Source organism: Galeopterus variegatus, unplaced genomic scaffold (genome assembly GCF_000696425.1).
Source record: "Galeopterus variegatus unplaced genomic scaffold, G_variegatus-3.0.2 Scaffold4, whole genome shotgun sequence".
Classification (NCBI taxonomy): Eukaryota; Metazoa; Chordata; class Mammalia; order Dermoptera; family Cynocephalidae; genus Galeopterus; species Galeopterus variegatus.
The window spans coordinates 1,498,837-1,525,702 of record NW_007726115.1 but is presented as its reverse complement, the minus strand read 5'-3'; the positions used below and the strand labels follow the sequence as shown (position 1 = coordinate 1,525,702).

At 40.3% G+C, this 26,866-nt stretch overlaps 1 protein-coding gene across 1 annotated transcript in view; it reads right to left on the bottom strand.

Annotated features, from left to right (window-relative positions):
- MAP3K5 (mitogen-activated protein kinase kinase kinase 5) overlaps positions 1 to 26,755 on the bottom strand; it is a 196,219-nt gene extending 169,464 nt beyond the window's left edge. Inside the window, exon 1 of the mRNA XM_008574575.1 lies at positions 26,308 to 26,755. Within this exon, the coding sequence (XP_008572797.1) occupies positions 26,308 to 26,755 (448 nt within the window). The remainder of the gene's footprint in view (positions 1 to 26,307) is intronic.
- Positions 26,756 to 26,866: the final 111 nt, after the last annotated feature.

Here is a 26,866-nt window from a genome sequence, read left to right as displayed (position 1 = left end):
ATTTCCCCTTTTTTTTTTTTTTTTTTTTTTTTTTTTTTTTTTTTTGTCTTTTTGTCTTTTTCCGTGTCCAGCAATGGATCGCAACCCTCAGTGTTGACCCCGGCAACGGGATCGCAACCCTCGGTGTTGCTCCCGCGCCTCGCTCAGCCAGTGAGCGGGAACCGGTCTGTATGTGGGATCCGAACCCTCGGGCGGGAGCGCCGCCGCGCTTCCCAAGCGGCGCACTATCCAGTGCGCCACCGGGCCGGCCCTATCCCCTATTTTCAAAGAATAGGTTCTAACTACTACGATCATGGGAAAAGTCCGTAGAACTTTAAGGGGAAAATGAAAATAAGCTAAAATAACATTTTTAAGTTACTGAAGCAGAAAATGGGTTTTATAGTCTTTACCTAATTTTTTTACATATCTAAAAGTGCCAAGCAAATGTAATAAGGCAGGAGAGAAGGCTACAATCATTGCTTAACTTTTGAATCTTGTTCTTACAGACACCAGGTATAGTAGAACAGAATGCACAGGGGACTATTCAATTAGTCCACTAGTCCTCTGTCATATTGTGGAAGAGTGATATAGTATTTTTTAGTTTATTCAAGTAACATATTCTGATTGCAATAAGATGGCATAAACATGCATTCTCACACCTAAACAGCAAAAACTAGTCAGAAGTCAATCTATACATAATTGTTATAAACCTAGATTTTTTTCTTCCAGCAACAATAAAGGACTTAATGGCAGTTAAGACTAGTAAATCCTATACTAAATTTCAAGGTACATGTCATTTTACATATTTATTATCTTTCCTTTTTAGCCACAAGCAACAGCTAGAACAAAAAGCAAAAGATTTTTCGAATAAAGCTCTTACATGAGGTTTTATGTTTATGAAATGATCAATTGATTAATTCACATATGTTCAATGAACTTAATTAAAGGCATTATTTGTTCATGTATTTATTCAACAAATACTGCTATGGTCTGAATGTTGGTGTCCCCCAAAATCTGTACATTAAGATCCTAACCTGCTACGTGATGGTATTAGGAGGTGGTGCCTTTGGGAGGTGATTAGGTCAGGAGAGCAGAGCCCTCATGTATAGGATTAGTGCCCTTCTACCACGTGAAGTTACAGTGAGAAAACGGCTGTCTACGAGGGAGTGGGCCGTTACCAGATACTGAATCTGCAGGCACCTTGATCATGGACTTCTCAGCCTCCAGAACTGTGCAAAAATAAAATTTTAAGTTTATAAGCCACCCAGCCTACGGTAGCGTGTCACAGCAGCCCAAATGGACTACCCAAATATTTGTAGAGCACCTACTACATGTGAGCACTAGGGACACAAAAGTGAAGAAAAAGATCCTAACCTAAAAAAACCTAACAGTCTCAGCAGGGAGGTCAGCCATTAAAACGCACAGAAAGTAAGCAGCAGGCACCACAGGAAGACAGGAGGGGAGCTCTTAGCTGCCTGGATGGGGCTACACGAAGGACGAGGGAAGGTTCCCAGGGCTGTCCTACATGGTGCAAAGGAGCCCAGGAAGTGCATTCCAGAAAGGAAGGAGCAAGGAGCTGGAAGAATGGTTCCCACTTCCCCTACTGGTTCCAGCAGCTATCAGCACAGTAAAACTCCAGAACTTGACAGGGGAAAATGGGAAAATAAATATAGAAGGACGGTTGTGCGCAAGAATGGAGACAAGATCCTCGAGCTTGTTTTATTAGGGAAAAGACAAGCAGCCCCAAGGCTGGGGCCAATCACAATCAATCCTGGCTTGGGAGTGGGGGGCGATGGGAGACAGGTGGTTGCGATGAGAACAGATGGTTCCCAAACCTCGACAGACTTTGCATGCTGTGCTCACAAGTTTAGTTTCCTCCTGTAGCTGGTCGGGAGCCCAATAAACTCTAAGCTGGAAACTGCACCTATTAGAAAGTCATTTCATAACAACTACTCAGACATCACAAAAGCAAAGTGATGGATAAGGAAGGTAAGAAGGATGAGCCACTGAATGGCCCCCAGAGAGAGCAAAAGCCTCAAGTTGAAGGCAGATTTAATGCATTTAGGGAGGACTGGGTAGTCTCCTAACCAGCCAGCAATTGTACCAAAAATTAAAGATTATTAGAGGGTCTTTGTTCACCAATGAAACATTAGAAAAAGGAAACAAAATAATTCTAAAATTAACTCTTCAAGCTTTTTCAATGTAAAATCAATGACTTTAAAGAAAGCCCTACAAATGCTTTTTGTTTCTAATTTTAGCAGAGAACAACTCTGTCAGTTTGGAGCAAGTGACAAGAATTTAAAAGGAAAATCTATCCTGAAGGCCAGCCAGAGAAAAGCTGGAAGAAAGAGGCAGGGCAGTAAATGGGAAAGAAAGTGGGTAGGGAAATGAGCAAACAGAAAAATGGAGCTCCTGACTTTGTATGGTTCAAGCTAGAAACATTCTGTTAACCAAGTAGAATAAGCAATGCTTTTTCTAAATATAAACAGTGCATTTGATAGCATACACAGCCAAGAACTGTCTGCCGATGTTTGCACATGACTCTCAGGTGTTCCGTGGGCACAGATGAGGGAGAGAGGCTGGCTCCTTCTCCTCATTGGTTCAGACATCCATGGACAGCACCAGAAATAAGACAGCGAGTGTGTGAGGGTTGGGGGGTGGGGGGCTTAGATCCGGAAAAGTACAAAAAGAAAAATAAACTCCTGGCCGAGTTTCTAAAGCCCAGTGGAATTAAACGGGGGGATAGCAGGGAGGGAAATTATACAAGAGAAAGTACCTCCCATCCTCTGTCTTTATCTGGGAACTTTAGAGCTGGCTGCAAACCCCTTGAGGGATAGGCACGTTGCCTGCAGATTAAACTAGTCCTTGAACCACATGCTTATGTCTGCACTTGACCCTTGGGAAAGGTCTCCTGCCACATCCCACCAACTCTGCCAGCCTCCTGAGGTTGCTACCACCATTGCTACTCCAGGTCCTCTCTGTGAACCTACCCCTTCATTGCCTTGTTCTCTTCATAGCTAGAGGATTAAAACAACAAATTCTGCCCATTCCCAAGGCTGGGATGAAGTATTGTATCCTGGATGCATGTTAGCTTTTTTTTTTTTAGCTAGTCAACTAAGATGAAGTCTTTGACATATAAACAGGATTTTCACAAAAGTATTCACTGCCTTCTCCACTTCAAGCATTAGCCAGGGTAAATTTCTAACCAACCAGTCTCTCCGTTCAGCCATCTAATCCCAGTACACCCAAATATGTGGAGAAACAGGTCAGCCTACAGGCAGATGCTCTTCTGGCTGGACAGCAAAATGTCTCGGGCTCAGAACTGTGACAGTACTTTTTCCACCAGGCATATCTATAGAAATTGAAAATGTATAGAGGAAAAAACATTTTCCACGTTAAGCTCATTTTTGCTGAATCTATTCAGATACCATTTTGAATTTTAATTGCTGCTTTCTCAAAATCTGATGACTCTATTCAAGGCCCAGGCTTCAGTTTCTCTCCATGACTTGGCTACCAGATGGAAACAAAACTTGGAGATCGACTGACCTGTTATCAGCCACCTGTACATGTGTGCATCCAGATGACATATGCAAGAACATTCAGACTGTGGTAGATGTTTCCAAAAATGGCCCCCATCAAGTCCTTACCCCTCTGTATGTACATGTCACTCTTCCACTGAGATATCTCCCTTTCCTCGAGTCCAGGATGGCACTGTGACTGCTGTGCCCAATAGAATCCAGCAAAAGTAACGTGCTGACAATTTTGAGACCAAAACTTAAGAGAACTGACAGCTTCTACTTCTTCTCGGAATGCACATTTACAGGACACTTCCTCTCAGAACACAGACAGCATGTCAAAAATCCAACCTGGTCATGTGGAGAGGCCACATGGAGAACTGAGGCCCCGCCAACAGCCCACACCAATATCCAGCCATGAGAACGAGCCTTCTCAGACAGTCCAGCTCACTCAAGCTCCCAGGTGACTGCAGACTCAACCAAGTTCATGTGAAACAGAAGGACCACACAGCTGAACCAACTCAACACACTAAGTTATGTGAGAAAATAACAGGTTTTTGTTGAAGCCACTATGTTTTTGGGTGGTCTGTTGTGCAGCAACAGAAAAGTGAAACACATACCTCTCAAAATAATAATCAGCTCTGTGAATATATACATGTGGGCCATGCACATATTGTGCACTTTCTCCTTTCCTATATATTTTCTCAATTAATCCTCAAAGCAATGCTAAAATATAGGCTTTCTCATTGCAGAGAGCATATGTAAGAGGCAGAACTGAAACTGAGAGCAAGCCTCCTGACCAGCGCATCTCAGAAGCTGGGACAAGTGACTCTGTGGGGTTGACTCTCAACTCTCTGCAAGCCTATCTGCTTTGCAGATCACTATTATCATGTCTGCTTCCAGGATCATGTCCTTCTACCATCCAGGCACTAATGCCCTGGCAGTGGAGAACTTATACAATATCCTAACAAAAATTAGTAAGTCACCATTAGATACCCCTCCCCCCAGTCAAATTTACAAGGCAATATAGCAACAGAATAAAAGCATATCTAAAAACCTCTTGGTAGGGGGCCGGCCAGTTAACTCATCGGTTAGAGCGCATTATAACACTAAGGTCAAGGGTTTGGATCCCTGTACTGGCCAGCCACCAAAACTAAATGAATAAATAAATAAAAATCTCTTGGTAGATTCATGCATCAGATAATGTGATGGATCATATGACCACTAAAGGCCTTTTTTTTTACATTTATTTATTTTTTAATTGATATGTAATAATTATACATATTCCTGGGGTTCAGAGTTATATTTCAATACATGTATATAATGTGTGATGATCAAATCAGGATGACTAGCAAATTCATCATCACAAAAATGTATCATTCCTTTGTGATGAGAGCATTTGAGATCCTCTCTTCTAGCCATTTGAGAACACACAATAAATTAATGCTAATTACAGATGCCTAGCACTACTGTATATCTCTAGAACTTATTTTTTCTATCTAGCTGTAATTTTTTTGTCCATTAACCAACCTCTTCCTATCCTCCCTCCACTCTTCCCTTCCCAGTCTCTAGTAACCACAATTCCACTCTCTACTTATATAAGCTCAACATTTTTTTCTTTTGCTCTCACATGTGAGTAAGAACATATGGTATTCATCTGTCTGTGCCTGACTTATTTCTCTTAACATAATGTCTTACAGGCTCATCCAGGTTGCTGCAAATGACAGGATTTCATTCCTTTTTTATGGCTGAGTATTGCTCCATTGCATATATATATATATATATATACCACATTTTCTTTATCCATTCATCTGTTGACAAAGACCTAGGTTGATTCCATGTCTTGGCTATTGTGAATAGTGCTGCAATAAACATGGGGATGCAGATATCTCTTAGGTAAGCTATTTTCCAACAGTGGGATTTCTGGATCATATGGTAGTTCTATTTTTAGTTTTTGGAGGATAAAGCCCTAGTTATTCCAACAGTCAAGCACTCTATGAAGTTCCTTCATGCATGATCTCATTTAACCTTCTCAATAAGCCTATAATGCAGTAACTGACTTTTGTCTTCATCTTATAGATGAGAAAATTAAGGCTTAAAGAGAAGCAAGAACACAGAACTAGTAAGTGGCAGGGACAAGATTCAAAAACAGAGGACTGCCAGATCCACAGTCTAAGTTTTGATCATTACAATATATGGCTTCCATTCCCTCACTAGGAAGACATGATATTTTTTCTAGACCTCTGATCACTGAAGATATGTTCTACTCACCCTGGAAATACAGATAGGAATTACTTTTAGAAAAAGGATGAAGCTTAATAATAAGCATATTATGGAAAAATTAATTGTTCAGTAAGTTTTTTTCTTACAAAAATTAGAATTTCTGTATTTTATATAAGAAGCCACTGGAGACATAAATATTCCAATGTGGACATGCTTAGACTATACAAATTTCTTTTTTTTTTTTGGGGGGGGGGTTGTCTTTTTCCGTGTCCTGCAACGGATCGCAACCCTCAGTGTTGCCCCCGTACCGGACCGGGGACCGGCAACGGGATCACAACCCTCGGTGTTGCCCCCGTGCCTCGCTCAGCCAGTGAGCGGGAACCGGTCTGTATGTGGGATCCGAACCCTCGGGCGGGAGCGCCGCCGCACTTCCCAAGCGGTGCACTATCCAGTGCGCCACCGGGCCGGCCCCTAGACTATACAAATTTCAAGCAATGGTCCCTATGCCTGCAGAGCCATCCCAGCTGCATCTCAGGTCATGAGGTGGGCAAGAATCAATTCAGTACAGCAGAAAACCATGGAAGCTGCGGGTGAAGCCAAGGACCAAGCCACCCTCCACCCACCACTCTGCGGAGCAGTCAGAGACTGACTGCATAAACACCTCACTTGCAAACCTGCACCAACTGTCCTACAGAATAAGTTTCTGAGTTGAAGCTCTAGTTTCCCTTTCAGAACAATGTCAAGCAATAATTCAACAAAGAAATGACCACAAGGATGACCTCTGGGAACTCTTCATAATAAATAAGTAAATAAATGGATAGACAAATAAATAACTGGGCACCACTGATCTCATAACCAAGTAGGTCAAGGCTGTGGCCCCTGTCAGTTCCATCTTTCCACCCCGCTATACCTCAGGTCACCCATGGGAATGAGCAAAGTAGTAGATTACCTTAAGTTCTGACTTATTCCCTTCATTACCAGACATGTAGCCAATAACTGGGTACTAGGATATCTGGCTCAACAAAACTGGACAGGTCAGAATTTGTGGTTAGAAATATAGATCATTAAAAGATTTACAGAGCAAGAGAATGTCACTGTGATCACCCAAGTTAAGGTAATATTTCAGAGAAGATTACATATCAGACCAACATAAGAGCAATTTAAATCTATAATAAACTCCATTTCTTCACCTTCTATCTTAATGCTAAAATGCAGTCCACAAAACACAGAGTGCTAAACCACTCACCCTGGAAATACTTACAGATAGGGATTACTTTTAGAAAAAGCATGAAGTTTACTAATAAGTATATTATAGGAAAATTAACTTTCAATACTATTTTTTCTAACAAAAATCAGATTTCCTATATTTTGTATAAGAAGCCAAGTTACAGGGGACAAGTTTATCATTACCATGACCCTTTCAAGAAATATTTGGACTTTCCACATTTAAATATTTAAGTTTTAGGTAATAAGTAGACAAAGGTAAGTAGTGATTCTCATTTATTCTGAATTAACATCCATAATTCTGATAAGTGCCAAACCCACAGGAAGGAAGGGAGATAGGACATAAAGGAGGGAGGGAGGAAAAATGGAAGGAAAGAAGAAAGGATAAGAAGGAAAGAAGGAAGGAAGGGGAAAGGAAGCAAAGGAGGGAAGGAGTGAGTGAAAGAGGAAGGAAGAGAGAAAGAGAGGGAGGGAAATCCACCCACCCATGGACTGTGATAAATGACAATAAATGCCAAAATCCTGAAAAATCTGCAATCCATGAATCACTGATCAGCTCATCAGTCAAGGTAAGAAGCAAAACTCGAGTCCAACTGTCATGAAAGCAAGTGAAACAGAAAGGGAAAAATTTAATGAGAAAAGAAGGAATATTAGAGACAGTTAAAAATAGGAGGAAGACCTGACTCTGTTCTTTGTTGTTGTTGTTTTGGGTTTGTTTGTTTGTTTGTTTGTTTGTTTGTTTGTTTGTTTGTTTGCAGAAGTTAACAAGCCTAAAATTGATACGGAAATACAAGGGAATCAAAATATCCAAAACAGTCTTGAAAAAGAACAAAGTTGGAGGACCCACTTCTTGATTTCAAAATTTAACACAAAGCAAAAGTAATCAAGACTGTGTGGTCCTGGCAGAAGGACAAACATACAGATCAATGCAATAAAATTGAGAGTACAGGAGTAAACTCATACATTTATGGTCAATTGATTTTTGACAAGGGTGCCAAGAAAATTCAATGGTGAAAGAAAGTTCTTTTCAGCAAATGGTGCTGGGACAATTAGATATCCACATGAAAAAGAATGAAGTTGGAGCCCTGCCTCAGGGAGTATATAAAAATTAACTCGAAATGGATCAATGACTTAAATGTATGAGCAAAACTATAAAACTCTTAGAAGAAAATATAGGTGTAAATCTCCATGACATTGGATTGGGCAGTGGTTTCCAACACAGGACACCAAAAATACAAGCAACAAAAGAAAAAATAGATAAATTAGACTTTGTCAAAATTAGAACATGTTGTGCTTCAAAGGAGACTATCAAGCAAATGAAAACCCATAAAATGGTAGAAAATACTTGTAACTCATATATCTGTTAAGGGAATTGTATCCAGACTATGTAAAGAACTATTACAACTCAACGACAAAAAGACAAATTTAAAAATGAGCAAAGGGCCGGTTCGGTGGCGCACTGCTGTAGTGCGCCACTTGGGAGGCGCGGCGGCGCTCCCACCGAGGGTTCGGATCCCACATACAGACCGGTTCCCGCTCACTGGCTGAGCGAGGCGCGGGAGCAATGCCGAGGGTTGCGATCCCGTTGCTGGTCCCGGTCCGGTGTGGGGGCGACACTGAGGGTTGCGATCCGTTGCCGGACACGGAAAAAGACAAAAAGGAAAAAAAAAAAATGAGCAAAGAATCTGAATGGACAGTTCTGCAAAGAAGATAAGCAAATGGCCAATAAGCACATGAACAGATGCTCAGCACCATGAGTCATTAGGGAAATGTAAATCAAAATATCTAGAATAGGCAAATTCATAGAGACAGAGGGCAGATTAGTGGCTGCCAGGGCCTGGGTGGAGGGAGGGATAGGAGGGACTGCTGATGGGTACAGGGGTTATTTGTAAGCTGCTAAAAATGTTCTGGAATTAGGTATTGGTGATGGTTGCACACTTTGTGAATCTGCCAAAAATCACCGAATTGTATATTTTTAAAAGGCGAATTTTATGGTATAGTTGCACTACATAACAATGACAGACTGTGTATACAACAGTGGTCCCATAACATTATAACACCGTATTTCTACTGTACTTTTTCTATGTTTCGATATGTTTAGATACACACATACTTTCCATTGTGTTACAATTGCCTACAGTATTCAGTACAGTAACATGCTGTGCAGCTGTGTAGCCTAGCAGCCATAGGCTACACCATATATCCTAGGTGTGTAGTAGGCTATACCATCTAGGTTTGTGTAAGTACACTTTGTGAGGATGTGATGTTCACATAACAACGAAATCGCCTAATGATGCATTTCTCAGGACATATCCCTGTTGTCAAGCAGTGCATAACCATATATGGGTTATGGTCCGTCCATACATGCTTTTAAAATGAATTTAAAAATAGAAGGAAGAGAGAATTATACAGAAGTGGAACGGGGTAACAATATACAGAAAAACAAATAGTGAGGCGATGACAGAGTGAAGACCACCAGCTGAGTGTCCTGTGGGCAGGGCCCATGTCACTTTCACTTTCTATCCCCAATGTCTGGCACATGATGCAGACCTAGCCAGTGTGGAAGGAACGAAGGAGGGAAAGAAGTAAGGAAGGAAGGGAGGGAGGGAGTGAGGAAGAGAGGGAAGGAAGAAAGGAAGAAGGAAGGAAGGAAGGAAGGAAGGAAGGAAGGAAGGAAGGAAGGAAGGAAGTTTGGAACAGACAGTGACTATATAGGTCAGCAACTCCTAATCACATTACTGTGTTACACTGAAAGAAAAGTAACTCAATGACTGTCACTAAGTTTTCCTTTTCCTCTAAGGGAATGAGACCATATGTGGGGCATTTCCCCCAAGGGATGGATTGGGGCATTGGGTAAAAGAGGAAGCTCGGCCCCTCTCACAGAATTTATTATACTATACATTTAGTATTGTATGATAACTGTTTATAATAGCAACTCTGAGCAAAGTAGGAAAGGTTAAATTATTTTCCGTATAATCCTTAAGAGCAAGGAAGAAGACGTTTTATACAAATAACTCACATATTTCAGACCATTTCCTGACCAAATACTGTTTTTTAGAGAAATGTTTATAAATTTCACTTAGCCCACAAGTTGTTTCCTTTTATCAATCATGGTACATTTGAATAAAAATACGTAACTTTTCCTACTTCATACAACAAAATAAATTCAAGATGGAGGAAGGAGTCAAGTAAAAAAAGAAAATCTATTAAACTTTCTAGAAGAAAATAAAAATGAGTACTTCTCAGATCTACGTACTTCTCATATTGTTTTTTTAAGTACAGAAGCAAGAATCTGTACGTAAAAGCAATTGTAGAAATCACAAAAGAAAAAAAATTTATGTCAAGAATTCACATAAAAAATTATAATAAACATCACACTAAGAAAACAATGTAATAAATTTGGAAAAAGAAAGGATTGATATTCTTAATACATATACAACTACTTACTATTTTAGAGGAATCTAGAACAGGTTTCTGGTTTGAAAACTTGGTGCTATTTAATGAGATGTTAAGAACTAGAGAAGGGAACCAATTTCTGTATGGAAATGAGTTTGAGGTTCCTGTGGACCAGCCACCAGGTTTGAAGTGTGAAGCAGACTTAACCTAAGCTCCAGGGTCTGGGCTAGAAAGATATACTGGGGAGTCGTGTGACACCCAAAAAGGCATTTTGTTCATTTCACATGAACAAAGGAACAAAACCTAGCTGATTCCTCATATTGCAGCCAAAAAATAGTAAAACTGAAACTACCCTAATCTTTTTATTATTATCACCATTACCATTATTACTATTATCAAAGAATATTCCATACTTCTCAACAACCCAATATTGTGAGATGTTATTTTTGGAAAATTCAAATTTCCAACCTGAGAGCTGATTTTTAAAATATGTTTCCAATATATTTGGCTTTATAATGGCCCCCCACTGTATAAAAGAGGGGTGGAGGGGGGAGAGCACTTCGTCCTTAGTAAAGCAGCGCTTAAGTATGTAAGCATACAAAATGTTTCTATGCAGATGTGTTCCTTCCCTAGCCTACCGTGGTTCAGTATGGCACAAAAGACACTGTAAGGAAGCATCATCAGAAACGTCAGTCAATACTGTGTACCTCTCTGTATGCAGTAGGTATAAAAGATAAAGCTGAAGGGAGCAGTTTCCAAGATGTGCCAGTAAAACAGCAACTATTCAGATAAGGATTTGGGCAGGGGTGGGGATGGGTGGGCTTCTCTCTGGAAAGGACGAGGAGACCACGAATACAAATGAATGCGCAGGTATAGTAGTGAGAGTAATTTCAAGTTAATCCACAGTTTATTTCAGTAATCTCGGCAGGGCAGCCCTCTGCTCAGGAGTGGTTAGGAAGCTAAGATGAAGAAAACCTAACAAGGAAGCAGAGTTTTGAAAAAATGTTAAGTGTTCCCACTGTAAGTTTACAAAGTGAGGTGGCAAACTGAGCAAAACTACCTTATTTTCAAAAATGAATCATTTTCACTATTATAAGTAACCAGAGTTATGAACAATGAAGTGTTTCACATGGCTGAGAAAACAATACAAGCAGTTTGAATTCTAGTTCTTACTCTTTAGCTTTCAAAAGCCTGTGAAATCGGCCACTGGGGATAGATGAATGAAAAATGAAATAGCCCGAGATATCCATTTCCTTAATGAGCACTTCCCCTTCCTGAACAAGTCCTACACTGCTGTAAACTGAGTCAACCAGTAAGCAATCCTCAACTGAAGCTAAATCACTGTGAATTCAAATTTATCTAAGTTACAGAATCTCCCACGGAAAAGCAACCCTATTTTCAGCCAATTAAATTTAGCAAAACAAAAACAAAAACAAAAAAACCCAAGTACATTTACAAAGGGTCGTGCTCTAAAGTTCTTCCTGTAAGAAAGTGGTTGGGAATTTGTGTTCCACGTTCCCACAGAAACACTGGTAAATAATACCTGAACCCACAAAGGCCTCCTGACTTCATCCTGTCTCTAAGGCATGAATTCTGGCAGGACCAGGCAATGTCCTCCCCCAGGAGTAGCATGTGCTGCTTCTAGCGACCGCCTTCTCTTTCTGCTTCTCTCACGCACACCTTTCTTTAAATAATACTCCTTGTTACATGACTCCCAGTGTTCATCAGCAATCAATCAAGTCACCAGACCTGACTTTTACCACCCCGTACTTGCCTGAAACCACTCTAACAAAAGTCATCAGGGGCTTTGTAATCTCCAAGTCCAGTTACTTCTCTGAAACATTCAACTTCGCGAACCTTCTGACAAGCCCTCTTTGTGTTGCTGTCAGATTTCTCTCTCTCCTTCTGAACTTTCTCCCATCTGTTGTTCTACCTTGCTGACCACCTTCTCTTTCTCACTAGTGGACTCCTTCCTCTGTCCATCTTTAAATGCTCGTGTTCTCTGAGTTCTATCACAGACCCTCTTGTTTTTCTACCCTTTCCTTGTGGGACTCTGATTAATTCCCATGATTTAAAATGCCTGGCACATAATAAGTGCTCGATAAATGTTAGATTTCACTATTATCCTTCAAAACCCAATTCAAATGTCACCTCCTGTCCAGAGTCTTAGCCAACCTCCTCCACACTCCCTTCTCCCCAAGAAAAATCCTCTATCATCTGTATTTTCAATGCACCTTACATAAACCTCCAGTATAACAATTAGCACAACCTAAGTTTATAGGCTGGCCTACCGTCCCAGACTGTGAGCCCCTCAAGAAAGGGGATGTTGTCACTGAACTCTATTCTGTAAACATCATTAAGTGTCATCTCCCGGTCACAAACTGATGCGGAAGACCTGGGGGATGTCAAGATCCATAAAATGTGATTTTTGCCATAAACTCACACTTAAGCAAGAAAAGCAGACATCCAAACCAATAACTAAAATACCAGTGGGGAAAAGTGTGATATTCATGCATTCAATCAATCAAACCTAGCTTCGGAGTGCTTGGCTTATTATGTGCCAAGCACTCCAATAGGTACTAGAGATAAAGGGTAAACAAGACAGACAAGAAAAAGATGTGGAATTATATTTTAATGACCCTTTAAATATATACCTGAAACTGTTCCTTCTCTGTCAGACCTTTCTAACAAAGGATTTCTCATTATTCTATAATATTGGACTTGACTTTTTCAGTTGTTCCTTCTTAGTCATATCACATATGATGCAAGACTTACAGAGCAATGACTTTTTTTATATCTCCCAAAGAGTCGAGTATGCTTTGAATATTGAATTCGTAAAGCAAATAAAGATTTATTTAGTGGCTTTTAAAGATTATTTTTAAGAGGAAATCAACAGGGGCTACTAACAAAAACATGCGATATAAATTTACACTCTTAAAGAGAGAATAAAAATAGAAAGATAAATAGTTCCACGATTGTACTTAGCTTAAATGAAAAAGAATGCTAAGGTCAAGCTCATAAATAATTATGCAATATGCAGGATTCAGGAAGAAAGTTCCTTGGTGACCACATATTATGTATATGACATATATTATATAATATATATAAGGTATATATATTAGGTATAACATAATTGGGTATATATTATGGCTCAAAAGTTGCCTAATACTTCTGTGGCTAGATGGGACAATTACAAGTCTTGAAAAGGTAAGTCTCATAGACTAAATATGAAGTCTTTAGAAGGTTATAACCTAGTTCAAGTCTCAAATTAAGCTGTCAGCATTTAGACCAGGTAACTGAAAACTGAAAGCAGATTAGGACCTTGGATTCTCCAATCATAGCCTATTTCTTCTTTTATGCTCTCAGAAAATCTTCTCAAATTAAATGTGGCATAACTATCCTCTGGCACAGAACTCTCTTCAGGCAACATGCTCCTTATTCCCTGACAAATAAACCAAGGAGAACAAACCAAGGAACACGGAGTTTGAAAACAAAAAAAATCATGATTGCTTTGTGCATTTGCCCCTGCTAACTTATTCTAATGTGTCTGATGATATTTTGGAGGAAAGCACAAACCTGTTAAATAGCTGTGGTGTGGGAAAAATTAAGGCCTTGGCAACATACAATTACCACAGTACAATTTTACTTCCAAATTCCCAAGCAGTGTCCCAACATAGTAGCAACAGTTCCTGTGTGAACAACTTACTCCTCTGGGACTACTCGATGATGACATCTGGCCCTTCTTGGGCTGCTCCAGATTAGAAATGAACTTGCAGCCTGAAAACAACTAGTGATAAGAAGATCCAGTCCTGGACCATCAAGAGATTATCCATCAAAGTATGTTCACTATTTATTTAACAAGATAAATTCTACTTTAATAAAGCCTGCCATATGTGGAGAGTCCTGAGCTCCATAAAGTTTGGAAATTATGAGGCTGCCCTTTCCCATTATTCGTTTATATTTCACCAAGCAGTGAAAACACGTGTCTTAATGTTGCAGGCTAACCAGGGAGACACAGCAATATCTTCATTATATTTACAAGTGTACATGAGATTTGGCTGAAGTAGAGGACTGTCACTCTTATGATATCAAGGTTTATCCTTCTCAAAGATTTCATAAACAGGCACCAAACGAGCCGTAGGTGATGACACCTATAAAAGTAACCATAACACTATGTGAAGGTTATTTAACACATACAAATTAAGACACATACAAATTCTTCCTCTTGGAGTTAGTTGTCTGCCTTTTGCCTGCCCTCTGTCGCCTTAAACGGAGACTCAAAAACCGAAGGATTCTATCTGAACTTCTAAACTTCCCATAAATCCAGGTAAGCCGTGTCCTAACCTTGTCATTAATAAACACTGATAATATTTACACCTTAGCAGCCTTTAAAAGCTCCTGCAACTTGCCTTCTTAATTAGTATGTCTTTGCATCTAACTCATTTCTTCAAAAGAATGTTAAAAAGTGAACTTCATAAGCACACTGTGTTCATGACAAGTATGAATTTTTGTTAGTTATAACTTGATCTGACATAAATTAATCAAAATCAACCCTGATGTCACAAATGTGCCACTCATTTGAATATATGCTAAATGGGCTAGTAAACACTAAGGAAATATTCCTATAAATTAAATGTTAATCAAGTCAAAAGCATAAATGACCATGCAAAAATTTCACAATGAAGACAACCCTTAACTTCAGACATTGGAAACAATGCAGATCTGCAGAATGACACTCTAATAAACACAGCAAGATCAGTCCTTGGGTAACCAACTCACATGTCATATTTAATGGTTGAATGAATTTTCTACACTACTGATTTTATAAAGGAAAGAAGAGTCTAGAACTCTCTGAAGAGTCTAGGCTAGAATTTCCTTTCCAATTTTATTTCAGATTTACCAACTGCCAAGTGTGCTTTAAGCACATAAAATATTGGCAGCCCTGAGATGCATGGCAAGAAAAGTCAAACCAACTATTCTTGTCATAACTCACGTGCAAGCTACAACATTGGGCTCTAATTTTACTAGGTCATGCCAAGCAACTTGTAATCGATCCCTGCTTTGCAACTAATAATATACATACACGCTAAGAGATACACGAAGTTTTAAAGCCAGACTCCTTAACTCCTCTGTATTGTCTAATAATCTATTCTTACTCTAATTCTATGTAAACAGTAAAAAATGGGCCAATATATCCAGGAAACTAATTGACCAGGAGTTATTTTTGAAAAATTAAAATCCTACTGTCTAGATCTGAATATCTGAGTTTTCACTGGATCAACCAAAGCTAATTTCCCAATTCCTAAAAATCTAGAAATTATCTTGGTAGAGCTAACATACATCAACCGTATATATATGTCTCAAAAATAACTAGAAATGTTATGTAAAGTGTGCATTCATAAATGTTGCTTAGAACTTTCACAGGTAGCCCAGATTTCTACCTTAGTCATTTTTTATGTATATCATAATACTGATATGGTTCTGCATCAATAATGTATCCAATACATACCCATCTTTATTATCGAAACGGAATTGTTTGTTTACTATTCTCATTTTGGCCCAGCCATTCAATAACTTGGCATTCAGGTTTACTATTTTCTGTTAACTAAGGACCACACACCTCAGACATCGACAACTAGCAAGCAACACAATTTTATTATGAAGCATAGGCCTGAAGAATACTACATTGAAATTACGTTGTTGGCATGTTTCAATTATCTAAAACCACCTAGATTTTTCCCACAAACTGAAAAGATTAATACAAGGGTATTTGAACACAGTTTAAATTATACTACTAGAAAAATAATATATAAGAAAAAAAGTTTCAAGTCTCAGGCAATAACTTAATTTGTTTCTGTAAGAGTCAGTATAAAAGATTCTTTCTAATTAAAGAATAATAATACCCCCCCTTGTAAGTCGTTTTGATAGATTTTATCAGTATTTATTAAAATAATCTTAAAGGTTTTTAATAAACTTGGGAATTTATTTTAAAAGTTTTCAGTATGACACTGACTTCATACAAATAAGAAAGTGGGGAGCCTAATGCATAGTATATTGTGTAAGATTTTATTTTCAGTGCATTTTCACATCTATTATAGTAGTAAAAAACATTTTTCTCAAGTGTACAGTTCAATGAAATCACCCACATTATGAAGTCCTTAAAAAAATTCCCTTGGATTTTTCACTTATACACTTATTTGCTACATCATCTTCCATGTGGTAAGTTCTCAATAATTACTTACTAAATTGCTGAATTCAACAGGCAAACTGCAAGACCATAACAGGCAGAAGTTGCACTCTTTTAACCTAATTTTGTGCAGAACTTAGAAATCTTGCAGATTTTAAGTAGTCAACAAATTTCTACTGATAAGAAGACCATAATCATAGTATTAATAATAATTTCAATGTTTCCAAATAGAAAATTTATTTCTCAGAGACAGGAGAACACAGTAATAAATGGATACACAGTCAGGTTCAAAACTTAACTCCGCCCCTTAGTAGCCATGTGACACCGAGAAAGTTGATAATAATTTCAAGGTCTCAGTTTCCTCATAAGTAAAATTGATCAGCTGTTGCCATCTGTCTCATAAAGCTGATTTCAAGACTAAATAAGATCATGTATGTAGAGTGATTGGCACGGCACCTAGCACACAGTAATACAAGTTGTTTGTTTAGGTATGACTTGTCTTAAATTATAAAACCAAAGTCCTATCTTTGGCATATGGAATTTGACAGCAGTTTGCCAGCCCTCTAAAATATAATAAAGTTTTTTCCTCAAAAAAATAAGCCTATTTGGGGCAGTCTAGATGACTGATGTTCCAGCACCGCAGTCATCATACCGATATATTCCTAACTTAATCTGGCTACATGGCTTGTACCTCTTATCACATCCAAAACCCAGGTGACTAACGTCCTAATATTCAATTTGTACATGTTTCCTGACCTGAAACAACCATGATTAGAAACCATGGTTAAAGCAAGTTACTCTAGGACCCTCTCAGGGCAAACACAGCTTCACATGGTAGAGTAGAAGAGAAAAGAAAACAAAAAGTCCTTCAAGTCGAGTTGCATTCAGAGCACTTGGGGGAAACTACCAGCATAGAGCCTGCTGAGAATAACCAGCTTTCTGTCAAGAAAAGTTGTCAGAGACTCGGAAATGGGCAAAAGAGAGTACTGGGTTTCCTTTCAGTGGAGGGCTGGCCTTGTAGCACACCCTCTGGGAATTACCTGATTTAAAGGGGTGTGCAACTTATGATTATCCTTCTAGTGACTAGGCCATTTTACAGTGCTATTGGGGTATACATTAAGTTGTGCAAAACTGATATTAATGAAAATATTTGTCCATAGCAATATAAATGAATATTGTTTGACAGAGATACAATTGATTTCCACTCTGTAGAAAAGATGACTCCAACACTTACACTTACAGAATTGCCTTACAGAGTATTAATCAGTTTAGCATCTACTAGCAAATTCATTTCGGCATTCCTGACTGTGTGTGTGTCTGGGTGTGTACAATATTTGCTGTTCAAATTCTCCTTTGAACCAGTTTCAATATCTTACTGGTTTTCTCTTTTTAAAAAATGAGTTAATTAAACATTTGCCATACGTTTATATTTGTAGAGAGTCATGCTTTTAGATCTTTGAAAATTATAATCTATCAAATTAGAATATAGTACTTCACATGAAGAAAGCACTTTTCTAGGAAGAGAAATTGATGAGGTAAAAATGGGCTTTTAGTTTTGTCCAGAATGATTTATTTCTTCAAAAGAGAGAAAAAAAGAAGTGAAACAAATATGTCAAAATGTTTAACAACTATGATCTTTATATAGTGGATGCATGAATGTCTGTTATACGATTTTACATACTTTTTTATGACTGACTGTTTTATAACTTAAATTTAAAAAATTTTTTTAAACAATTAGTTGGGCAGGGAGTAATGGGGAATATAGGTAGTTCCTCCTGACTTCTTCCTTAATACCAGTTTTTCCCATATATGTTATAAACCGTTAGACTCCTGAAGATTTATGTCTTCTTCTCTTTCAGCAGTAAGAGGTATACCACAGGCAATTAATAAATGCTTACAAAATTGAATTACTGGGAATATGCTATCACAGCAGGAGAAACCGAATCAGACTCAGGAGGCAGAATTTCTCAGGGAAACAAGGAAAGGAACTGTACCCAGGCTGTGTTGACAACCCAGCTGTCCTGATACACTTCATTTAGATAAAGGCCTGTTTTGGCCTATCACTTGGTGGTCCATCTGACTACTATGCCCAGAAAATAACCCAAGACTTGCCTGGAGAAAGCCCAATTTAGAGCTCCTGACCAAGCAACTGGCAACCAGGATTCAGTGTAGGCTCTAGGCTCCCTTTTTGGTATTAACAGAGAAATGTCGATCAGCTTTCTCATTGATGATTTTGCAAGACTGTTAACAAGAACTCACTGAAATTTGTTAGCAAGAGGGGAGCAGAAGTGTCACTACTATGATTTTTCCTCATAATAACGGACCTAGATATTAGAACTGATCATCTTAAACAGGATATATGCTTTGAAATGTTTTCCACTATAGGGGGAAACTGTGGAACAGTGGAAAAAACACCTGGATTATTTTGGAAGTCAGACTTGAGTCTGATTCTTACTTAACCATTTGATTAATTCTGGCCAAGTAACATAAACTTTCCAGCTGTAAAATATAATTACACCGCCATGTCTATTTTTTATGGAGTCAATAAGATGATCAAAATGGGAGGACTACAGAGCATTGAACAACATACATTGATATCATCATTCTGACCCAGCCACATAAAATAACCCAAACACCATCATAATCAAATTATGAATTGGGAAATACTTAGCTACAAGTAAAACTTGTGGCCCCTTGACAGCAAGAACCATACTCCTGGTCTTGCCTGCCCCAGCTCTAAGCTGATAGTGTCACAATAAACATATTTGAAAACTTGAATGTGACATTAAGAGGTATTTGACATGTAATAGCCATGGATAAGTTTTTTTTTTTTTTAATAAGAATTAAGGGTAGGGCTGGCCCGGTGGCGCACTGGATAGTGCGCCACTTGGGAAGCGCGGCGGCGCTCCCGCCCGAGGGTTCGGATCCCACATACAGACCGGTTCCCGCTCACTGGCTGAGCGAGGCGCGGGAGCAACACCAAGGGTTGCGATCCCGTTGCCGGTCCCCGGTCCGGTACGGGGGCAACACTGAGGGTTGCAATCCGTTGCCAGACACGGAAAAAGACAAAAGACCAAAAAAAAAAAAAAAAAAAAAAGAATTAAGGGTAATCAAGATTTTTAAAGGATTGGGCCGAGCCCGTGGAGCGCTCGGGAGGGTGCAGCACTGGGAGCACGGCAGCGCTCCCGCCGCAGGTTCAGATCCTATATAGGGATGACTGGTGCGCTCACAGCGCTCACTGGCTGAGCGCGGTGTGGCCGCTCTCAAAAAAAAAAAAAAAAGATTTTTAAAGGAGGAACAATTCTCTGGCTTAGGTAAATTCTTGGTTTTATATGGTTTGACGTTGATATCCACTAGGGCAGTTCTCCCCCATGTTTCTGTTTCTTTAGAGTTCACAAGTACAGAAGAGGCTAAAAGTGTTGGAAAGTACTGATATAACTGGTCACAACCATTTTTAGAGACTTCTTGTACTAAGGAATATTACTTCCTTCCTGTATGAATCATATACAAAAGGCAATTGCTTTTCTCATTGTTGATTAACTACTCTAACAGAAAAGGTTGCTAACAATGAAACATTTACTATTACTCTGTGTAACTCCTGTGGCATTTAAGTTACACAGATCTGCTCTGCTATGATTTTTATTAATGAGGAGATATTCTTCACATTTAAATTCTCTCTCCTCCCTCCTGTTTCCCCTAAAAAAAATTACCACAATGTAGTTTGGGTTATGTATCCAGGCTGTCTTCAGGATATACCCTATCCAAAGCTGTGGGTTCTCAGTTTTGTCCTGATACCCACATAGCGGTGGATTCCTGCAACTCTGCCCACATTCCCCACATTTCTGACTCTCATCTTGCCCAAGGTGGAATAGAGATGCTGGCATATTCTACAGCCACAGTGAAAGCCCCAAAGGGAATGGAAAGGGGAGCATGTAATAAAATGCCCTAGAATTGCCTTTTGGGAGGGGCCCCCATTTCATAGCACACTATCAGCTCTAGAGTCACTGGCCAACAATGCTCTCTACTTTCCTGGTTTGGGGTGGTGTTGGAAGGGACCACATGGGGGATCTACTTGGAAAGTAGACAGAGCTGGTATGTTGCAGAAGAAAGACTTGCATGTTCACTGGGCTTTGTGCCTGTCAATCTCCGGCTGCCTCACAGAGAAACTGTGAACCGATTTTATCCTGCAAACTAGAAACAGGAACTGAATAGGCCTCTAACCAGGCCTCTGAAACAGGAAGCAGGGGACAGTCCCTGTGGCCACAAGAGGGGAACTGACCCATAGCAGAGAACTCCCAGAAGGCTGGCAGCAGCTAAGAACTGCTGAGACAAGACGATGTTATGCACTTATAAACAGGCTTCACTTAGAGATCGAAACAGCTCGAACTACCAGCTAATGAATGCCTCAAGCAGACCAAAGGTGACCAAGTTGAGGAAAGAAACCAAGATCCCAGGAACCTGGGAAGCATGGCCAGTCATGACAATCTGCAGTTGACTATTTGGGGTAAGAACTCGGTGCTCTAAAAACTAATCTATTTTTGTGCTTTCTTTTCAGTTTTGCTTTTTTCTGATTTGCTAGTAAAGCTCTTTTTGAAAAATTATAAATTTGCCTCAACTGACCAGTTATCTAAGAAAGGAAGAGGAAGCACAGTGCTTTGGGTTCATATGGGACTGTGCAGGAGCTGCTGCAATGGTGTGCCTGCAAAAAAGTGAAAAGCTCAGAGGAAAACCATGTTTTTTGAGCCCTTCCTAAGCAGGGTTTTCCTTATGAGCTTATGTATGTTTCCTCTTTTGATAATTTTACTAAGGCTTGTTTCTTGGATGAGAAAGCAGAGTCCCTGAAAGGTAGGAAAAGGCTGTAAGGCAGTTCCCATAGTAGTTTTCACTAATCCATTGTGAAATAGAAAAAATGAATAATGCTGAGTTTTTCCCTACACTTGCTATGTGCAAAGAGCTATCCTTTATTCTAAGGTTATACCCCACCCTAATTTTTTTAACATAAAAATGTCTTCCCTTTTTAAAAAATCATGGCAATAGTGGCTGGTTGTTGAGTTTTCTTTCTCTTTCTCCACTTATAATTACTTGGAAAAATTTAAATGTTGGCAAACACATGTCAGTCCTTCAATTTTTTTAAAAAACTGGTTCAAGGGAACTACTTTTTAGGAAATGGAGACTTCACCTTCTCCCTCAAAGTATATACGACAATACATAAAAGCTCCAGTGGATTTGAAAATAGAAATGCAGAAGTAGACTAGAAAACTTTTAAGAACTTTTCAGTCTGGGATAGATGGGATACAAGGGTTATGTTTTGGGTTTGTTTGTTTGTTTGTTTGTTTTTTAACCAAATAAGTTTGGAAGTCCTAAGGAGCTTTGCTGGAAGCAAGTGAAGCCAAAGCCCAGAAAGGTCAGATGCCTTTCCAGAGAAATGACATAAATGGGTGACTTTCATCATGAGCTCCAGCAGAGCGGGAACATAACATGGGTGGAAATAGAAAAGCTAATTTTAAGTTCTTAAAATTTCAACTGTAATGTGCCTCCTTCCTGCTACCCACTGTTGCTACAGGGTGAAAGGCTGAGTAAGAGATTGCAGTCTGCAGTGAGAAAGGCCCCAGCGGATGTGATGGCTGGTCACAGGGAAAGGGGAAGCAGGCAGCCAATCTAATCCAGTGCCCACAAAGATGAGTGAGCATGACAATGGTCCAGGATCTTACATCAGCAGGAAGTTGAAGATTAGGAGGGGAAGAGGCTGAAAGAGGTGAAAGTGTTTGGATCCCGGCTGGCACTGCCTCCTCCTTCACTCAGCGTCCTCTTCTCCCTGCAGCTGCCCAAGCCTTCCTTTGTCCCCCACCTCATCACAACCGCCACCCCACCAATCCAAGTTCACGCTCCTTCTACACCTGGCCAAAAGCTAGATCAAAGCAAAAGTCACTGATCTAACACAGAGAAAGGTGTATTCAGAAAGGTGTATTCAAAGTCCCAGTTTTAGGTTTCAGAAACATAATTTTTCCAAATGTTTAAAATGGAGAGTGGGTTTCATACACTGAGTTAAGAAGGCTTCTTAGAGGCTAGTCCCAGAACCTAATGACCATCTGTAATACTGTTTCTAAGGAAAAGCATCCTCCTTGTTCTAAGCAGCAACCTTACATCATTTAACCTGAATGAATGAGTATAATCTCTTTATGGTTCAGTGGTTTCATAAATAAAATGAGAGAATAGTAAAGCCTATTCTAGCTATATTCATAGAATTGATGGTCATTAAAAAATTTTTTTCTGGAGACCGACCCTGCCCATTGGGGTCTGTCTAGCTATACTGAGCTATCTCGTACCACTGACATCTCTTAGTTCTTATAGAATTTTACCGGCTACAATGAAGGAGGCTGGAAAGGGATATTGCTAGCTTGGCATTTGCCATCTCTCAGTGATAGTCTCTTGTATATGTAAATAAGATGAATCTTCATAAAAGCATTAATAGAGCATTAGTTTTGCCTCAGAAAGGGAATGAAAGGGAGAAGACAAGTATAATCTAAGAGCAAACTATACTTAAATAACAATCAAATTGGGAAAATCAGTAAAAACCTTTAATTGCAATCTATTCTTTAAAAAGACACCAGTACATAAAGATAGGGAAAGTATGTAAAAATGTCACTAAGCTTTAAGTTCTCATGCATGCCATTAAGTTAAGCTACTTAAACACCAGTTTCCCTTCTAAATGTTGAGGCCCTGGTGAGTCTTCCTTGCTTCTCCTTCCATTTCAGTCCAGGTGTCACCTCCTTTGAAAAGCTATCCCTGAACCCACCCCACCCTTGGTCTGATTTGAGAGGCTGTTTCCTGAGAGCCCAGTGCCTTCTTCCTGACCCTGCACAAAGGCACTGACACAGCCAAGGCACTGGGTCTGCCCTCCCCATCTACTCTGAGCTCCCGGGGACAGAACATTAATATACACGTAGTTCATTAATCTCTATGGACTGAAATGCTTCATTTGTAGTAATAATATTGTAATTCTAACATACAGAATTTGAGAGCTGGAGGGAATATCAGATACCAATTACTCTAACCCTCCGCTCTTCTCTGGGATTTTAAATGACTTGCTACAAATTAGAGAAGAACCAGGACCAAAATCCAGACCTTCAAACTCCTGTCCCATCCACCATGCTTGCCTCTGCAGATTCAGAGGATTAAATATGAGAATCTTAGGAATTCAGTGCAATTTCCCCTCCACTTCAATCCCTGGTCAATTTTACAGGTGAAGAATCGCCATTAGAGAGATGAGGGCCTTTCTCACAGTGACTTGGTTCACAGCACAGCTGGGATGAAAACTCAAGATCTAACTTGAGAACAGTATTCTTCCCACTATATCATAATGATTCCACTTTCAAGTGCAGGTAGTGGGTGAAGAGGAAAGGTCAACATGGCCCAGGGGCCAAATCCTGCAGGCCACCTTTTTTGTGCATCTTGCAAGCTAAGAAGGGTTTTTTACAATTTAAAATGGTTGAAAAAAATAATATTTTGTGAACTATATGAAATTCAAATGTGAGTGTCCATTAATAAAATTTTGTTGGAACATAACCACAATCATTTGTTTAGGGACCGTTTACGGCTGTTCTCGAGTAACAACAGCAGAGCTTAGTTGTGAGAGAGACTTGAACTGCAAAGTTTAAAATGCTTACTATCTAGTCTTATATGGGAAAAGTTTGTCAACCCTGGTGGAGGAGGAGCCAACCCTCTCTTAGAAGTCAGAAGAAAAAAGTTCGGTTACCATCAAACTGAAAGGCTCTCAGTTTAGAAAAACAAAGCGTTTGAACAAAACTGACACCATCTTGATTCTGCCACATCTTCATGTTGAATGATGGGGTGCAGGATTCATGTCATCCAGATGGGCAGGGGCTAAACTGAGGCCTGCCTAGGTCAAAATAAGCAGTGGGATGAGGCAGAGCTGGCCCAGGAACAGAGTTTCCCATGCCTCGCAAGATCTTTGCCACCTCTCTGTCACAGGATTCCAAGATGGGGAGCTTCCCTTGATCCTGAGAGTAAATCAGCCCACCTCAATGGAGGCAGCAAGGGCCAAGCATGTCCTTTAAGGGTCAGCCACCCGACACAGAATCCTGCACTGACCAGTTACTACCTATGAATCCTAGGGCGGCTTATGGATGTCTTGGTTTCTCACCTCACAAGGCAAGCAAGTACAGTACTTTTTTCACAGGCTCATTTGGAGGATTAAATGAGACACGGTTCACATGTTAGCTCCCCTCTAATCTCTTTCCCTTTCCCAGAGACAGTATTTGGAGAATAAGAGAAAGTAAGCCTTTTTGGAAAGTTTCTTTCAAATTAGCTTAAAGTTTAAGATTTTTTTTTTTATAGGACCTTAGAAAAATCGCCCATTCTATCAGCTCAATAAAAATAGGCTCAAGTGTTTATTTAGGTATTTTCCTCTCATATCTTTCAGTTCTTTGAAGCTTCTTCCAAATTATAATCCCAAAATAAGAGTGTTATAATTTTTAGAAAAGTTATGTTTATATAATTTTTATAGCAAGCCACCCAAAGAACCAAGCTATAATATCTTATACTCATGTTCAGTTATGGAGACCAAAGACTGTAAAAAATACCAGAATGAAAAAGTACTAATTTATTTAGTCTGGCTTCCTTAACATCAAGTTCTTCTTGTTCTTAAAATATTCAGCTTTGGCTGAATTCCAAAACTGACATAAGCCTACTTCAGGTGTTTTGAAGAGGCTGAAGAGAAAAAGAACTGGAAACAAGATTGTAATATAAAACCATAACTTACGTGATCACAAATGCAAGAAGCTGATTGTTTTGAAACCATTAAACCAAGTTTTTGGCCCACAATTAAAAAAATAAATATGTATATATTCTCAACATCGGATGTACGGGGTGCTGAAGGTTAACTTCAATAATAAGTTATTATTCCTAACATTTGCTAACATAGCTAATTGCTTCAGTTACTAGAACTACATCACACTTTCTGAAATCTGTGATAGGTTGAAAAGATACATTTTTTCCCCCATGGATTATGCTAGCAATCGCTCCAATGGCCAAGTTATTCTTAGTGATTAAAACAGCATATCAGCATTTTCAACAATGATAAATTATAAACTTTCCAGCCCACCATGGTATATGGGGTAATAAAAAGCAGGCCCTGGTTTTTTCACTAAAACCCTAACAAAGCTATCATGTAAGTTTACTGTAAGTCACCATGTTACTACTTTTGTAAGTCTTACTTGAAAGCTCAAATTGGTAAGAGATGGGAAATTCAAGCCACTAAAACTTGTTGAAGGTGAAATGAGAAGATCCCAGCAAGACATGCCAATTCACATAGTGGCACTCTGCGTGCAGCTGGATGCGTGGCATGTCATTCTTTCTATCTCCCAAAACTACCCTGAGAAAAGGAGAACGTCATCGAAAAACATCACAGGTATATGTAAAAGGAAAATACGGGCCAAACCTAACTGAAGGGCGAGGGACTGACGGGGGCAAATACCTCGCACTGCTGAAGAGCAGTTCAAGTCAACCACATGGAGCCCAGGGCTCCAGCGCGGGCGGTGAGTAGGTCCGTGGGTGTCTCCCACAAACGCACACTGGCTCTTGCACAAGCACACACTCCCAGGGGCAGCGAGCGCCCCAAGCAGTAACGCTGCGCTGTTGGCTGCCCCCAAGGTGGGACAAGAAGTAAATAGGAGGCACGCTTCCTGCTCAGACACCCCCCTCACCCCCTAGGGAAAACGGGGCCCCCGACCGCGAACGATGAGGAAGGGGTTCCACACGCACCTGCATTGTAAAAACGGTCCAGCACCGTGGTTTCCCCAAAGTCCAGTTTACCAAAATGCAGCGTCTCCAGGGTGGCGCCCACCGCCTCGCACGCCTCCCGCAGGCTCTGCAGGGCCTCACTCTCGGCCACCACCAGCTGCCCTTGGCTCGCTTCGTTGATCACATAGGCCACCGTGGTCCGTCGGCCGCCCCCGCCAGCAGAGTTGCCCCGGCACCGGGCGGCGCTGCTCCCGCAGGTGGCAGAGGGACACCCGGTGCCAGGGGCGGCGGCGCTCTCCACGTTCCAGAAGCTGCCCGGTGGCGGCGGTGGTAACTGGTTCTCCTCGCCCTCGGCCACCGCGGCCACTCCTCCCCTCCTGCAGCTTGTGCCCTCGGGGAAGGTGCAGACGCCCGAGGAGGCCAAGGGTGGCACGGAGAAAGTGATGCCCTCGCCAGCCTCCGTGCTCATTTCTCCCGGCCGGGCTGCAGCGGCGGCGGCGTCCCCCGCCCAGCCGCACCGTCTGGCCAGCCACAGCTCGGGGCTGCTCCGCGCCCGCCGGGCTAAGCAGCTGCCATCGCG